Source organism: Lagenorhynchus albirostris, chromosome 2, assembly GCF_949774975.1.
Source record: "Lagenorhynchus albirostris chromosome 2, mLagAlb1.1, whole genome shotgun sequence".
NCBI lineage: Eukaryota > Metazoa > Chordata > Mammalia > Artiodactyla > Delphinidae > Lagenorhynchus > Lagenorhynchus albirostris.
In genome coordinates, this window is record NC_083096.1 from 117,491,487 (window position 1) to 117,508,020 (window position 16,534).

Consider the following 16,534-nt stretch of genomic DNA (forward strand, 5'->3'; position numbering starts at 1 on the left):
CAAGGAAATATGTCTATACATAAGTACTCGTGTCATTGTGACTAGTTTCAGCTGTTGCCCCACTATTTATAATCTTTTTGGAGTCCAAGGGCCATGACTTGATCATCTTTGTGAGCGTACTCTCTGTGCAAAGTAGATTCTTAGCAGATGTTTGTTCAATTAAACAGAACGTATATGAAATGTGACAAAGGTGTGCCCAACTGTTTTTAGGTGGAATGACTTGTGTCAGTGACACAAACATCCGTTATTTCTTTTCTTTAAATCAGCTTTATTGAGGTATAATTTCCATGTGATAAAAGGCACAATTTTAAGAGATGAGTTCTACCAAATGCATGCATTTAAGTAACCAGCCTCCCAATCAAAATGAATAGTATTCCCATTACCCCACGTTTCCCTCTGTGTCTTTCTGCAGTGAATCCTCACTCCCCACTCCAACCTCAAGTAACCACTGGTCTACTTTCTGTCTTATAGATCAGCCTTGCCTGCCAGTTATTTTAAATCTTTACACTAAAAATGTTTCCGTGTTTCAACCTGAACGATCCGTATCTATGTAATCAACTCATATGTAGTAACATGAAAGGAAAGCTATACACGATGCACCAGGTGTTCTGGGGAGGGCGCTGGTGAGGAGAGAGGTAAATTTTAGTTGAAAGTGGAAAACAGCATCTTGTACTTTATAGCCATTTAATTCTCGACACTTGGCTTTTCTGTTTGCTTGTTTTTTACTCAGTCATTTTAGACACGATTCTAACCTGTAGGCTCTGTAGGCAAGACAGAGTATCTTTATTCTACACTCTGGAACCCTGAGTCCCCATAAGGTGCGGCCTCAGTGCTGGAAACCAAGGCCCTGTTGTTTGGATCCAAGTTTCCAGCCTACTTCTGGGCCCAGAGTTCTTTAGGGAAACGTGTTACTGAAAGAAAAAAAAAAAAAAAAAGCTGTGTCCCGGAATTGAGGTTGTAGGAAGGACCCCTGATAGGCAGTTCAGCAGGTTCTCTCGGGACACGGTACGCTCCACTGAACTCTGGAACGCATTGTCTTTGAGGGCGACACCCTGAACGCTGCCCGCGGGAAGGGGACAGAATCCCCCCGAGGGGTGCGCGGAGCGCAGCGGGCCGGCAGCCCCGAGGCCAGGGGTGAGGTCAGGGTGGCCTGGGGGCCGGGCCCGGACGTGGCCTGCAGACTCAGCGCTGGACGAGCGCACTCACACAAAAGAGGCCGGAAAGTGGCGGGAGGAAGCGGGCGCGTCACGGGGGCCGCAGCCGGGAGCCTGGCGCGCCCGCCCCGCCGCGTCCCAGGTACACGGCCCGCTCGCCCCGCCGCTCCGCCACCGCCACCGCCACGACCGCGGCGCCGCCAATGAGACTCCTTCCGCTCCTAGGTGAGTGCCCGCGCCCCGGTCGCCCGGCTGCCCCGGGCCGGCACCTGTAGGGAATAGGCTATTTCCAAGGTGGAACTCACGTGCCGAGTGCATTTGCCCAAGACTCCAGGGGGAATTGACACAGTCCTTCTCAGGATGTTTTTCTCTTTGGCCTTTCAACTCTGGAGTTCGATATTCAGTACCCAGGGACCAAGTCATCTTTTTATTCCTGCTGACAAAGTCCTCAAAGTCCCAGACTTTGACCTTTCTTCTGATCTTCCCCCAAGACATTTGGGAAATCCAAACCATTAACACTTGTGGGAGGTTTCCTGGCCTTTCAAGGGGACTGCTGGCCCAGACTTTGGGTTCCTTTAAAATACCATTTCGATGATACTGTGCGGAAAGAAAATAAATCACATCTTTGAAGCCGAATTAATTCTGGTTTAGACAGTATATACAGCCCTATGTGAGGCTAGGATTTAGAAATGAATGTTTAAGAATCTCTTGTTACCAGATGAGGACAATTTATCTCGGATGACTGTTTTCAGAGTAATGACTTGCATGATTCAAAACTGTCCATCCCAAGCGTGTTTGTCTTGAGAAGGCCTAGGACAACAATAAAAAAGGAACGTCCTACCCTTTTCCTTATCGTTTCCTAACAGCCCACATAATACCATTGCCAACTTTGTTTTCAAAAACTCTGAAATAAAGGCTTGTTCTCTCTTATGCTGCATGTTATTGGTCATGTTTGTCTGGTGTTCCATTTCTGGAAGATCGATCGATCTTTGACCAGTATGTTGAGTTGATTTTTTTCCCCTCTAATGGGAGAAAATGTAAAAGAAACTTTATTATGGAAAAGGCAGAATTTTAAAAGATAATTAGAACACAGAAAAAAAAATAATTGCATTTGTCCTCCTGAATGGTATGATATGTTTCTCTTCATCTTAAAATAACACAGATTTGACTTTGAAAAGACACAAATACTCAGTTCACCTTGACTTCTTTCTGCACAGAATCATTCCCAGGGGAGGGATATTACTTTACAATCATGTAGCTACCTTTAAAAGTATCTCACCTCAAGGTGAAGGGTCCAGTGATGTAAGAATGCTGTTTTCTTTATAAAGCCAGGTTGCTTACTACATTTTAGCTTGGTTGAGGTTTACTTGATAAACACTGAGACTGAAGAAAAACGTTACATTTTTTACTCACTTGGTCATGTCCTGTTATTTACCTAAATCCTCCTTTGGGAAATTCTCATAATGCATTTATCTAAATGGAAAGAAAGAAGGATAGTAATGTGTATGTCATCTAACTCAACAGTGGGAGAAGGTTTTTCTTTTTCTTTTTGAAAAAGTGTATTCTCTATTTTCTTTAGTGGGTTTTTCCACTTTGCTGAATTGTTGCTACACTCAGAATTGTACCAGGACACCTTGTCTCCCAAATGCAAAATGTGAAATACGGAATGGAGCTGAAGGCTGCTATTGCAACATTGGATTTTCAGGAAATGGTGTCACAATTTGTGAAGGTAGACAATCTTTATTACCTCTTTTGGAGTATATTGTAAGATTAAATTCTGATATGACTGCTTTTTTCTTATCGAGAAGTTAAGTTGTCTTACTTTATACTGTTTGGTTTCATGCTATTGATAAAAAAGCTTAATTAACGAAACAATAAGTTTAAACTTCCCAGGTCAAAATTTATACTTGATTATGGACTTTTGATGACTCCATGCATATCTTATTTTGGGTAAAGATTGCCCTTGAACTTAAGCTGGAAAACTAGGTTCTGAGAGCAGAGTCAATACCTTCAGGAACAGAAGAACAGAGAATTCATGAAGTCCAGGCTATATCCGCATGTGTTGCCCTCAGATACCTTCCTTAGTACTTGCCTATCTAAATTTGAGAATACCATTAAGAGATTCGAGGTTTTCTCCTGCATACCCTGGATATATACCCCGGAGAGAGAGAGAGAGAGAGAGAGAAAGAAAATTTTAAAATATATTCTTTTCTGAAAAAGTAGATCCCATTTATGGAACTTTAGGCTAGAGCCCAGAGCAAGAATGCCAGGAAAGTTCCTTCTAGGCTACAATTTAGCCCATTGACTTGATGAACAGAACACTATCCCATAATCAAATTTAAGTGATTTCTTGCCTGTGGTCTCCATCACCACCATGCCTCTTCTTTCCTCAAGCTTCACCCAGTCTTTATTTTCTCTTTCATTTTTAGTAGAATCTAGTTTAACTAGGTCAATAGAACAACATTCTATGTAGGAGAGAGTGAGGAAAAAAAAAGTTCCAAGCTATGTAAATTAGTTTTAAAATATAATTAAATGGAAGCCTCAGACTCGAACTGTGTGGTATTACACTCCTAAATGTATTTAAGATAACATGGACTTTTTCTAATTAAGCCAGGACATTGTACATTGTTAATATTGCATGTGTTTGCTTATAGCATAAACAAGTTGCGTCTCGTGATTCAATTTGATAGGCTCTTAAAAAAGATTAAATATGCAGTATATAGTAAGACCAGACCTCATCACAATTAGTTTAATGCTTAAAAATGTGGAGCAAAGCTACAGTTGCTTAATGGTGCATTAGATCAGGCATTTCTGCTTGTACATACAGCCGGGATTTGTAATTTAGTATTCTACAAGCACTACAAAATTCTTTCCATAAATAGTCTTAGATTTTTATTGTGTATTTAATTGAATGGCATTATGGCAAGTTGATAGTTGAGTGACCTTCAAAATATGGCATCAAACATATTAGTGCGCTTTTCCACTAATCATTACAAATTGTACCAGAGTACTTCATAAGCAGTGTTGCCTTTTTGTTATTTAGATACTTTTCAAGTGTCATGATTACCATCATTAACATCAATAATTTTTCACAATTTGGACCTTCAGCAGCCAAGCAGTTCATAATCATGTTTTTAATGATTTCTTTTAAAAACACCTCTTCCATTATCCAATGCAATTGTTTTTCCCCCTGCTGTTTAGTCAATAGTCAGCTGAAGGGCAGAAAATATTTTCTGTTGAAAATAAAAATATTTCAAGAGCTTTGGCCCTGAAATTTCTTTTCACACAGAACACAGTTTGTAATGGGAATTTTTTTTCTTTTCAAGTTCTTCTTAAATTCCCTTCTTATTTGAAGAATGGTGCATATACACTTGTGTTAATATTCACAATCTGAGGTTTATAATATCCTCTTAAAACTGTTCAAACAGTGGTTTTCATCTTTTTCACATTTTATTAATCCACTGACAAATTTGGGACACTTTTTTTAGTAAATATATCTAATATGATTTTTGGAATCAAAACATTGTGTTTTCAACTGCTGACTCGTCTAGGTTATATTTTGGGTTTGAAGACTCTTGTTGGCTTTTTTCATCTCTAAGGAGATTCCCCATCTTTCCTTATCTTTCTCTAAGATTGTTAGTAGGTCTCTAAGAAATCACTGGACAGAATTTTTGTTGCAGAAGGTGCCTGCTTCTTGAGGAGTGAAAATTGTTGTTTTTTGGCATCATTAACATCATCTTCATCATCTTCATCATCTTCATAAAACCTGGCTCCCTCCAAGGCATGCCAAATAAATGTCATGATAATAACCCAACCTTACTCAATGTATTCTGTTCCAAGAGCTAGTTTTGAACAAGTTATTTAGACTTTGGATTACGTGGTCCCACAGAAACAAGTTTTAATAGTAGTGAATTTATTTCACTTAATTATCTTTTTATTGAACAAGTATTTGTTGAGCACTTTCATCATCATCATTATCATTATCACGATCATCATCAGGATAGTTAAGCTGTATTTTTCACTTAGTCCAAGATATTAATTAGCACAACATCTTCATCCGTTATTATTCCCATTTTATCTATAAGGAAATACAGTGTTAAGAAGGTAAGTGAAAATCTCAAGTGACACAACAAATAAGTAGTGGAGCCAAGATTTGAGCCCAAGTCTGTCTAATTCCAGTGCCTGTATTATTACTCACTGTGTTTGACCGTAAGGCCTCTGCTTAACAGATACTGCTATGCCCTTGGGTTAAAATAATCAATAAGAATTGACCTTGATTTCTAATATATCTGAGGACAGTTACAGAACTATGTTAATAATTTGATACAGTGTTATAAAAGAGGTAAGTTTGAGGTGTGCAGTCAACAGCAAGGAAGTTTTCCGAGTAGAGGTGACATTTATGCTCAGAATTGAGAATAAATAGGTTTTATTAAGACGAACAAAGTGACAGAGAGAAGTCAGGCAAAAGGAATCAGCAGTAACAAAGGCCTAGAAGTTGAACATGTGTGTTTTTTTTTTTTAAGGAGCTCCAAGTATTTCATGCTGGATATATATCACAGGTATCTTAGTTGAGGGGTCAATGGCAATTAAGTCAAGATGTCAAAGGTATGGACTTTATTCTGTTAACAAAAGAAAGCCTTTGGCAGGTATTAAGTAGCTGAGTTACATGATAGATTGTATGTATTAGAAAGATAACCCCATTAGGTAGAGTAAGAACGGATTAGCAAGGGTCAACTCACAAAGGCCATTTACCCAACCTGTAAAACCAATAGTACAGTTCATTATACTTTATGCTCCATCTACCCAATGTACTTTAATCTTCATATCAAGCAGTTGAAATAAAAACTACAGATGCTGTCTTTTACTTACAAACAGTATTATTACTGGTTATAACTAGCTTCTGTTGAACTCCACACTACAGCCTTTTGCATGTGAGAGAAGCAGGACTCTGAAAGCTTAAGTGAGTTCCCCAGTGTCCCAGGCTAAAGTGATAAAGTTAGGACTCAAACCCTGGAATCTCAGTCTTCTCTAAATTACCAAAAATGTCAGCGTATTACCAGTCACCTGACATAATTAGTTTAGTACAGATTTTTAAACCAAATTGGTAGAACAGTATCATTTTAATAGGAATGTATTTATTACCATTTTATTGAGGTATTAATGGGAATTTATTACATACTTATCTTTATGCTGACATGTAAGTGTATTTTAAGATAGGAGGTGAAAAAGTGTGGAGAAATTTGGGGGTACCTTTAAAGGCTTTTGAAATCGTTGATGATGTTTAACTATAAAATGTAGGTTATTTTAGTTCTTTAAACATATATTACTATTGCCGTTCCTTATGGCTCTCAGTACATTTTTGACTACCTTCTAGTGCACAGTAGTTACAAATATAGGAAGTTAAAGATCCCTCCTCCTCCAGGTAATTATGAAAGTGTTAAAAAAGGGAAGGAAGGTTAGAAGGGCTGAAAGAATCTTTGGCTACACCTAAAACACTATATTGCTTGAGTTGGAATAAACTGAGCTGTGAGAAGCAAGAAGCAGGAACCAGTGGAAGGATGCAGTGCATTGCATGTTTGGGTGTAAGGATGGGGGGTGGTGAGAAAATAGTCTCCCTACTCTCATATCAGCACATTAAGTGGGGCTGTTTTTTGGGAAGTTTCATGAAATGAGATTGGGTAGGAGGAAAACAACTGCCCTAGGTAAGGAGAGGAATGGTCAGGAAGGATGTAATTGACTACCAGTACGCATGTATAAAAATCTTTTCAGAGCTTGAGACATGCCTATTATGCCTATTATGAACAACATCACAAGCACTTTACAGAAAATAATGAAGTTTTGGTGCCTGACTCAGGGAGACATACTGTCTGATTAAAAAGTAGTTTTTCATTATTATCTAATAACCATATGTATGCTTGTAAAATTCAACTGGAAGACTATCATAATAAACTAGAGAGCAGTATGAGGCTGGTAAAGGTAAAGAGAACAGTGTCACAGTAGCTATCTAAAGAGCAGAATGTGAGAGAAAATTAAAATAGTCCACTAGCATGAATCTGCCCAGGATAAAATAGAAGTGTTGAGGACATGTGATTGCTTCCATAACAATTTTTTCTTTAGTAATAAAGAGGATGCTCATCAAAATGGGCAAACCAATAGTCATCAGAACAGACGCAAAGCATACAAAATGTGTATGTCATGAATATACACATCGTTAACACAATTAGATATACTATCTAAACTATGTCCTACAAGTAATAACTGTAGCTGTAATATTTAACAAAATGATAATATCCGTAATAGAAATGTGAACAGAAAAAGAACTCTTATGTACTCTTCTTTGCATCACATCTCAATGATATTTCATATTTAATAATGATATATACATATAGTCAAAGCTATATAACATACATATACCTTTTCACTTTTATGAGGTATAGTCACATTCTGTATGTGAATGATTTTTCAGAACAAACATGCCAGAATAACAAACTAATTGGTATCACCCATTTCTCACTCAAGTAAATATCATTGTCTAAGATGGTTTAATTATGAAAATGATGCTACCAGTGCTTAAAATTTTATTAGAACTCTTACTTTATAATTTATATGTGTAATATAATAAATTAAATTTAAATAAATTATTTAAGTATATATATATATTTTTTTTTTCCTGTCCTCAATGACAATGAGATTTTGAGAGTGGATTTAATCTTCAGAAACAGCTAAGAGAAACTTTTAACCAAATCTGATGGGTGAAGTGGAAGATTAATTGCCAAAATGGTTTTAAGAAAATGGTGTGTGGTTATAAAGTAATATGAGATGAAATATTTTTCATGAGTAGCATGGAACAAAGATAGTTTTTTAAGTTTTGAAATGTTTTGATATTGCATATAATAGCGAGATCACTAGAATAAATGTACTGACTTTCAAGTTGTTAATTCTCATTGGGATGCTTAAGTTCTGTTATTTGCTTAAAGATAGTTGTATTATTTTCACGCATTCATTTCATAAGCATTATCTGTTCTTTATGAATCCGATTCCAAAGGGCATTGTTAATATCTCTAGCTCTAAAAGTAACAAAGATAAACCCAACACATTGTTGAACTAGATTCTAAGTGTATACCAGCTTACTTAGAAATATTTTCGTTAATACAAATATTTTATGAAATAAACCTTACAGTGTAGGACAAAAATGTCATAAAATGTATCAGTGCATTTTGGCGAACATGTTAAACATTTTCTTATATGATAAACATCATCATTACCTTTTTAAAACATCATCATTACCTTTACTTATTTCAACAATTGGAATATTCATTTTGGCCCTGTCATTTTTGAAACCTATTCTAGCTTTGAAAATTTAGAATATGGTACCCTTAATAATTTAGCATACCAACATTTTATTTCTGTTACCAAAAAAGATGGTCCATCAGTTTAGTTCTGTCATGATCTGGCAAATTAAATAGTCTGGTTACCAAAGTTAGTCTATTTATTGAGTGAGGCAGTTGGAACAAAAACAAGGAAAGTTAAAGTTTATAATCATCTTTAAATTGTACTGATATTTAACTTCTGTGGAGTTACATACCCAGAAGATAGAGTGCATCAAAACTGCCTGGATCAGGTCCCTCTAGAAAAGCGATTTTTCACAGCAGCTTCTAAATCTTTTTTGTCTTAAGGCTGCAAATGGGTATCGTTTGAATATTTGTTTTCATTTCTCATCTGGCATCATCAGCTCTCCTAGTAGTTCATCTACAACTTTTCTTATCCTTTTACATTTATTACATTTTGTGGCATTGAAACTTAGGAGTACGGAATTGAGTAGCAGCCAGGGCTAGCATTTTCTTTCATTTTTCCCTTTCTCTCTCTCTTTTTCTCTCTGCCTCCCTCTCTATGTCTTTTTCTCTTTTCTTCTTGTTCCAGTCCATAGAAGGAGGTGTCTTCTGGTTTTTAAGGAATATTTAAGGAATATTTGAAGATTTAGAAATCTATGTCTCAATAACATTACATCCACATCTTCCTTCATATGTAATATGTTACTAAAAACCCTTGAGGAAGCAAAATTTCTTTTGTAAAACAAGTGTATTTTTACATACTCCAGAGGAATTTCCTAGGAAAATGAATACTAATACAAACTTGAAAAAGTATGAACTCTAACATGCTTCTAGATAGCTGTGTATCAAATTTTTTTAAAGTGAGGTACATATTTCCTTGGGCCTTCTTGTACTGAATGGAAACTGTAACCTGTTTAAAAACTGATAGTCTAAATTAACCCAAGGCTTACATTCCAGGATGCATGATTTCTGTGAACTTCATCCAAATAAATAAAATGCCTTTGCCAATTTCAGAAATTCTTTTCCTTGTAACTAGAAATATGACCTCTTTCGTCTGTTGACAAGAAGGGTTACACAATAGAGAGAACAAACTCAAGCACAATAATTAAGTAGAACCTCCTCAAAAAATCTACTCTATAAGATTACAAATTCTTTTACCATATAAAAAGAGAAAAATAAAAGAATAAACCATTATAGAAACCATCTTTAAGCTAGTATTTTATTTTTAAAAAGAAAACGAAAAAAGAACTTGTGTCATTTGAGTTTTGCTGATCAGCTCCACAGTTTTAAAACTAAAAACTTCTCCATATCTCCTCCCTCTATTTGTATAGCTGATTCACTTTGTTATAAAGCAGAAACTAACATACCATTGTAAAGCAATTATAGTCCAATAACAATGTTAAAAAACTAAAAACTAAAAACTTCTCTTATCTAACTTGACAAGGTCATTTTTTGCAGACTAAGTTTCAGGAATCATTTTTCTAAGTCATCCTGTTTCATGTTTATTTCACTGGACAGATATGACAATGAATGAGATACAAACTAAGAAGTATCCTGAGTTCTTAAAGAAAAGTTTAATATGAATATATGATTTTGGATTTTCCCAACTAATCTATAATGAAACGTGAAAATGTTTCTTCATGTAGAAGTCTCATTTATTTTTGATTACTTTTTAATCAGTATTATCTACATGGATTCATTGCATATTTAGAATCAGAAAAGTAATATCAGATAACTAATGGCACAGAGAATTAAACAGAAATAGTAAAAATCAACACAGAACTTCTGAGTTCTAATATCAATAATCAAAAATACTTACTCAAATTTCTGTCTTAAATCAGTCCTAGATAAGACTTACTATCTGATTTGACATTATCAGAGTGATGGGTTTTTTTTCAAGTGAAGACTATCAATTTGTTTTTACTGTAGGCTAAAATGTTGATTCATCATATATATATATATATTTATATATATATACGTCATATAATATGTGTTGCTGATGATAAAGCATCAATAGCAATAAAATTGGATATCATTTTTCTAGCATTAGCTTTCATTTTTTGCATGCAAAGTGAACATGGCAGTTGTACCATCTTATATTTTATGTTCAGTCATATCTTTAGGAACTGCTAGGAAATTTAAATTAAGTGAAAATTGTGCTCTAAATGTGGAATTTTCAGACATTTTAAACCTCTGTTGCTTTTCAAGAAAATATTGGCATAAAGAAGAACAAAGGAATTTGGAGATAGCACCTTTAACACCGTAAAGTGACTCAATGAGTCTCAATTCTTTCGCTTTGCTTATTAAAATTCTATTATTTTGTCAATATTTTAAGATTGCTAACTTCATTTTGCAAAATTGATGATATTTCTTTTGTTGTTGGAATGTCAATTTTCTACAGTCCCAGTTTTAATAGGGCATTAGCATACTTCATAGCCAACTCCCAGTTATTTTGGAAGCAAATTAACCAGTCTTCTGATTATCCATTTTTGCATTATTTCTCTTCATCCTTACTTAGTCTCTTTAATGCTTAAATAAGGAACTTCAGATTTACAGCTTATTCACAAAAAAAGAATAATAATATTGATATTAATTTGAGTGCTTTCTCTGAGCTACCATCTATTCTAAGCACTTTACATGAATTTGTAAATTTAATCCTCATAACAACTCTGAAGTAAAAGCTAGTATTATTCTCAATTTATAGGTTAAATAATTTTCCCAGAGAAAGTACCTTCAAACAGTCTTCTCATATGATCCTCAAACTACTATGTGAATTAAGTCTGCAAATAATGAAATTGAATCTCATTAAGAAAAAAATGAATTATTTTGGTTCTACCCCTCCTACCTCAATTCTGCTTTTTTTGTGCTACATTATCAAAAGAACTGATAAAAAGAAAAAAAAATGTATGGTGTGTATATTTATGATACCTTAGGAATAAGTACAGAGAAGTTAAAACTATTTACAAGTTTTAATAGCTTGATGAAAATCATAGACCAGGAACAATTGTTTAACTCCTGCTTATCTATCTCTTTCAAGACCAGTGAATTGAAAATAAAATCAGTGAAATCAAAGGAGGCTCATGAGACGTCTACAAATTAAGAGTGAACTTCTCAAAATAGAATCCAGTGCTACGAATGGGGGTAGTTCAATGTACACAGAGAAGGCTTCAGTGAAGATGGTGTCTTTTCCCTGTGGTGGTCATATTCTTTACCCTTCCCAGAAAGGGAGTGGAAATCTAAGTGATTGGTTGAGACATTATTTTCCTAAAGCTGTACAGATTGGTCTCCCTATTTCCCATTGGTGTTTGCTCCCAAATAAAGCCAAGAAAATACTCTCAAAGGAAACTTTGTCATCTGCCTGTCATCACTTAAGGTGCAAATTAATACCACCTTTCTGCCCACTCCCCATCTATGCTACCTGGAATAATGCCTGAAACTTGCCCCACCCACGTATGCAGCAAACCCAGAACTCTTGCACTAAAGAGGTTGTAATTGTCAGGCAAAACCTGGGTCATGGTACCTGTGATAATCAACATTGTTCTTTAGTTATAAACATAAGGGTCTTTTAAGGATAACCAGTCATTGGAGAAAAGCCAAAAATACAAACACAAAGATGAATAAATAGAACTGGCCTGAAAAAGTTACTTTCTAGGGAGAGAAAGTTTGAAGGAAAAACTCTAGTTGATACCCTCAAAGAGATTCTCAAAAATTTTGCATCCTAACAAACAAAACAAATAGAATAGGCTTCTGTGTGTGAAAGAGCTATTATACCAGAAAAAATACTTTCTTCTTTGGTATATCCCATAACCTTTGTGCTACTCAATTCCTTGTACCTCCTTCATCCTTTTATTCATCTCCTTTTGTAGAAATCCATCAAGACAATAAACTGGTAAAATTGTCAGTAATGCAAGCAATTCTTAAAAATCACCAGAAGATTGAGACTAAAGTCTCTATTCTTGGGTTTTCTCTCCTATGAAAATGATCACACACCGAACAGGGAAACTACAAATTTCAAATTTTCTTACACATTAGTAGAAGATACCCCTGGACTGCATAAGTCAGGATATTCTTAAGTTCATCAGCTGAGCACAATCCCCCTTTTTATAATAACCCAATTTCACCCCCTTGTGATCTTTTCCATTATCTCTGCCTACAGCTCTCCCAAATTCCTCCCCTAGTTTATCTCAAAGGTAAAACAGGGTAGTCAATGTGTCTTTCGACCCTAATTCCATGATTTGCTGGTAATTTTTCACATTATAATGTCATTAATATGGGGATAGAGCCCATACTTGGTACCCAGGAATAGTGCATTGTTGTTGAAGAACCTCTGCTCCATTTGATTGAACTCAAACTTTGTTTTTGACTTACTTATAAATTCTGTGGTTATAATATTGTAATTATCTGCAATTTCCAACCTATGTTGTTTGTTTTCCCTGAGTAATTTCCTGAATTCACTGGCTAATACTCTTGAGAGTTCATACAAAAAGATCTATTTTTCTCCTCCAATAAAATATATTTATCTTCTGATCTATGTTACTCCCAAATTGAGGCAATAACGTGCAATAAAGCAGCAGAAAAATAATACCCAGAGACTGCATAACTAAAAGGCAAAGATGGAAAATATGAGAGCAACATGGAGAACCTAATATTCATCTAATAGAAGTCTTATTAAAGTAGGATCAGACAAGATTTAGCAAAGGAAATAACAAAAGATATAAGACAATTTCCCATAGCTTAAGAAACACCTGAGTCTTCAGTTAAAAGAGCCCTCTAATATTCAACTGTCTTTTGCATAATATGTTTGTGCCTTGCTTCTCAGCTTATGTTTAAGGAATACCTATTGATATCATGCAATAAAAGAAGAGTATAGTTTACTTCATAACCTGTCATTTTTATTTATACATTCAAAATGTTTATTACCTTTGTGTACCTAAATAATAGAATATATAGACTTCTTCATTCCTGTAGCATAGGTGAAAACCTTCTCAAATCATGGGGACAGAGTGAGAAAAAGTACTTTTCAAGACGACAGTTGAGTGACTCTTACCATCAGGAGAGTGAATAGATGCGAAGCAGCCAAAAATCAACAATGACCACTACAAGAAGAGTTTCTATCAATCCTCTGGGCCTCCATGTCTACATTCATCTACTTTCATTTAACCCTTTTCTGAGACTAATTCTAGTTTAAGAAAGGAGGGGTATATTTTAGAAATACTGTGATATTACCCCATCATCTAAAAAAATAAAATAATTACTACACCAAAGTCTTATCTTCCAGGTGCCCATTATTGGATCCCTTTCTTATATCCTTGTATCTCAATAACAGGGAGCAGCCCTGTAATTTGAACCCTCCTAGTATGCCATGCCCGAGTAACTAAATTCTCTGATAATAAATTCTCATATGACTGTGTTGAGGTCTCCAAGCTTGTTATGTATATTCTAGTCCTGTTCAACTGGGACTGTTATGATAATGGTTATTAATGTCTCTCTCAGCTTTAAAATTCTTTGATTCTGTTATTGTGAGACTTTTATTTGGACTGTAGTCAATATACAGTTCATCTACTTTTTGGGTAACTAATGGATTTTCGGCTCAGTTTAAAACATGAAAATGAAACAGATATGGATTTTGGTCTCTTGCCTCTAAACTCAGTGCACTTTCCACTCTACTACCCTTCTTTTTACTGCGATCTCTGGAGCTGGCATGACCAATGCAGGTGAGGCTTTCATCTACTGCTTGTGCTACCTTCTCCCTATTCATGGCCATAACACCATCATGATATTCTTTTCTGCTGAACCAGGATGTGACCTCAAACTTCTTCTCCAGGCAGATGTTACAAATCAGTAGAGGCAGGCACATAAATAAAACTTATTTTCCATTATTTCCATTATTGTTTTCTCTGGTGATTTCCTCCTTTGAAAGGAACTTCTGGACGAATCTTCAGTGAACCCCCTGTATTAGAGTGCTAAAAAGTAAGGTATTACATAGAAAATGGTCAGCAGGAGAAGTGCTATATCAGAGTCACCTGAATCATAAAAAAAGAAACAAGAAGGCTATAAACCTTGATTTTTATATTTGCTCCCCTCTGGGAAAGGTTTAGTCACTGTTGTATGCAGTTGAGAGAACCCCTTTTGAATAAAATGATACACATTTTCGTTATGTGGGGAGGAGGGTTATGATTCATGTGATTTTATAAGTACCATTTAATGAACAATCTGGAACAAAATGCTACAAAATAGAACTTGTCCTTGTGTTGCAATTTCAAAAGAACATTGATGATTGTTTATTTTTAACTGTGATGCGCCAGGGATGTTGAGAGTGGACTTGATCAGAGGGGCAGTCTTCTCAGCTGGAAACCTGTAGCTAAATTTCTCCATTCTGAGGATTTCATATAGTTCCAGGCATCAAAATACTTTGTGTCAGACAATAAATGGGACAGGATAATCAGCTGTATGTGTGCTCAGGAAATAAATCAGGCATTTTCAATGTTGGAAAAATTATAAACTGAGATTCATTGTCTAAAACTCAATACACATGTCACTTTCTTTGCAAGGCCTTTCTTATTTCTATATTTTAAGAATAATTGTTTGCTTTTTCATCTTCTTCTCATAATTCATTTTTTATTTTTGCATCAATTCATGATATTGGAATAAGTGTTGATGGAGTTTGCCTGCTTTTTTTTTTTAACATCCTTATTGGAGTATAATTGTTTTACAATGTTGTGTTAGTTTCGTCTGTATAACAAAGTGAATCAGCTATATGCATACATCTATCCCCATATCCCTTCCTTCTTGCGCCTCCCTCTCACCCTCCTTATCCCACCCTTCTAGGTGGTCGCAAAGCACTGAGCTGATCTCCCTGTGCTATGCAGCTGCTTCCCACTAGCTATCGATTTTACATTTGGTAGTGTATATATGTCCATGACACTCTCTCACTTCATCCCAGCTTGCCCTTCCCCCTCCCCATGTCCTCAAGGACAGGAATAAAGACACAGACATAGAGAATGCCTGCTTTTTAATAGTGCCTGGGGAATCCCAACAGTGACTGCTGTTTGAGGAGAGTAACTAATTCTTATTCTTGAGTGGATCCTTGGAAACTACCAAAATTCCTTGGATCCAATCTGTAAAATACTATGGATTGTTTTTGAGTGGTTACTCTGATTGGTTGGCGCCCCATTCTTATTGTTCCTTGCCTATGCTGAATTTATTAAGACATTGTGGGTGGTATTCCTGCTTGCATGAATCAGCACTTAGATTTGCTTGAATTCTATACATTGTAAGAGACCCATATAGCAAGATTACATTAGGTATAATCCCATCCCAAATATTTTGCTGTAAATAAAGACTATCCATTATAGCCAGATAGAAAATGTGCATGAATGATCAGTTTGCTTAATAAACTTCACATTGGTTTTCTCCAAACTGTCTTTCCCTATTTCATTTTGAGTCATCAACTGTGCAAGACTGAATTTCCATTAACTTATCTATTGCTCTTTTGAACATTTTCCTGAATTAGGAAGCAGTATGTCCTAAAGCAGGGACATTTGCAATATTGGCACTAATACCTTGTGATGACCTCCTGTTTTTGAAGCACCCTGGTCCTAATCTTCAGAGTCCCAGGAGTCACATTGACTATGGTATTTTTTTTCTGCATCTGATGTGTCACATATGCTGTTTTCATAGAAATATTAGTAATTGTGAAATTATTAGCACTTAGAAAAATGATATTTTCATTTCTAAGCATATTAGTACTTTGTTCTTTCTTTAATTTCAAAACAGAATTTTATTCTGTGTTGTTGAAAATATCTGTCTCACATTTATCACTCTTTCCCATGAACTAATCTTTTTAAATACAACATTACATGAAGCTGTATTTATTCTTCAGTTACCTACTTAAGGTGAAGTTTTATCTTTTTTTGCATTAGTATGTACAAAGTGAAGGACAAATTTTATTTTGTTTTTTATCAAACTCTAAATTTGATTAAATAGAATAAATTATCACATGAATGAATTGGGAAGAAAAAAATATTCTTAATCTCTGTAACTTTAAAT

At 35.4% G+C, this 16,534-nt stretch overlaps 1 protein-coding gene across 2 annotated transcripts in view; it reads left to right on the top strand.

Annotated features, from left to right (window-relative positions):
* The first annotated feature begins 1,001 nt into the window (after positions 1-1,001).
* Positions 1,002-16,534, top strand: part of ADGRL4 (adhesion G protein-coupled receptor L4) — a 121,640-nt gene continuing 106,107 nt past the window's right edge. The window contains exons 1-2 of one of the 2 annotated variants that reach the window (XM_060139668.1): positions 1,002-1,379; positions 2,734-2,883. In XM_060139668.1, the coding sequence (XP_059995651.1) occupies positions 1,358-1,379; positions 2,734-2,883 (172 nt within the window). In that variant the 5' untranslated portion in view covers positions 1,002-1,357. The remainder of the gene's footprint in view (positions 1,380-2,733; positions 2,884-16,534) is intronic. The other variant, XM_060139669.1, reaches the window with a different exon arrangement.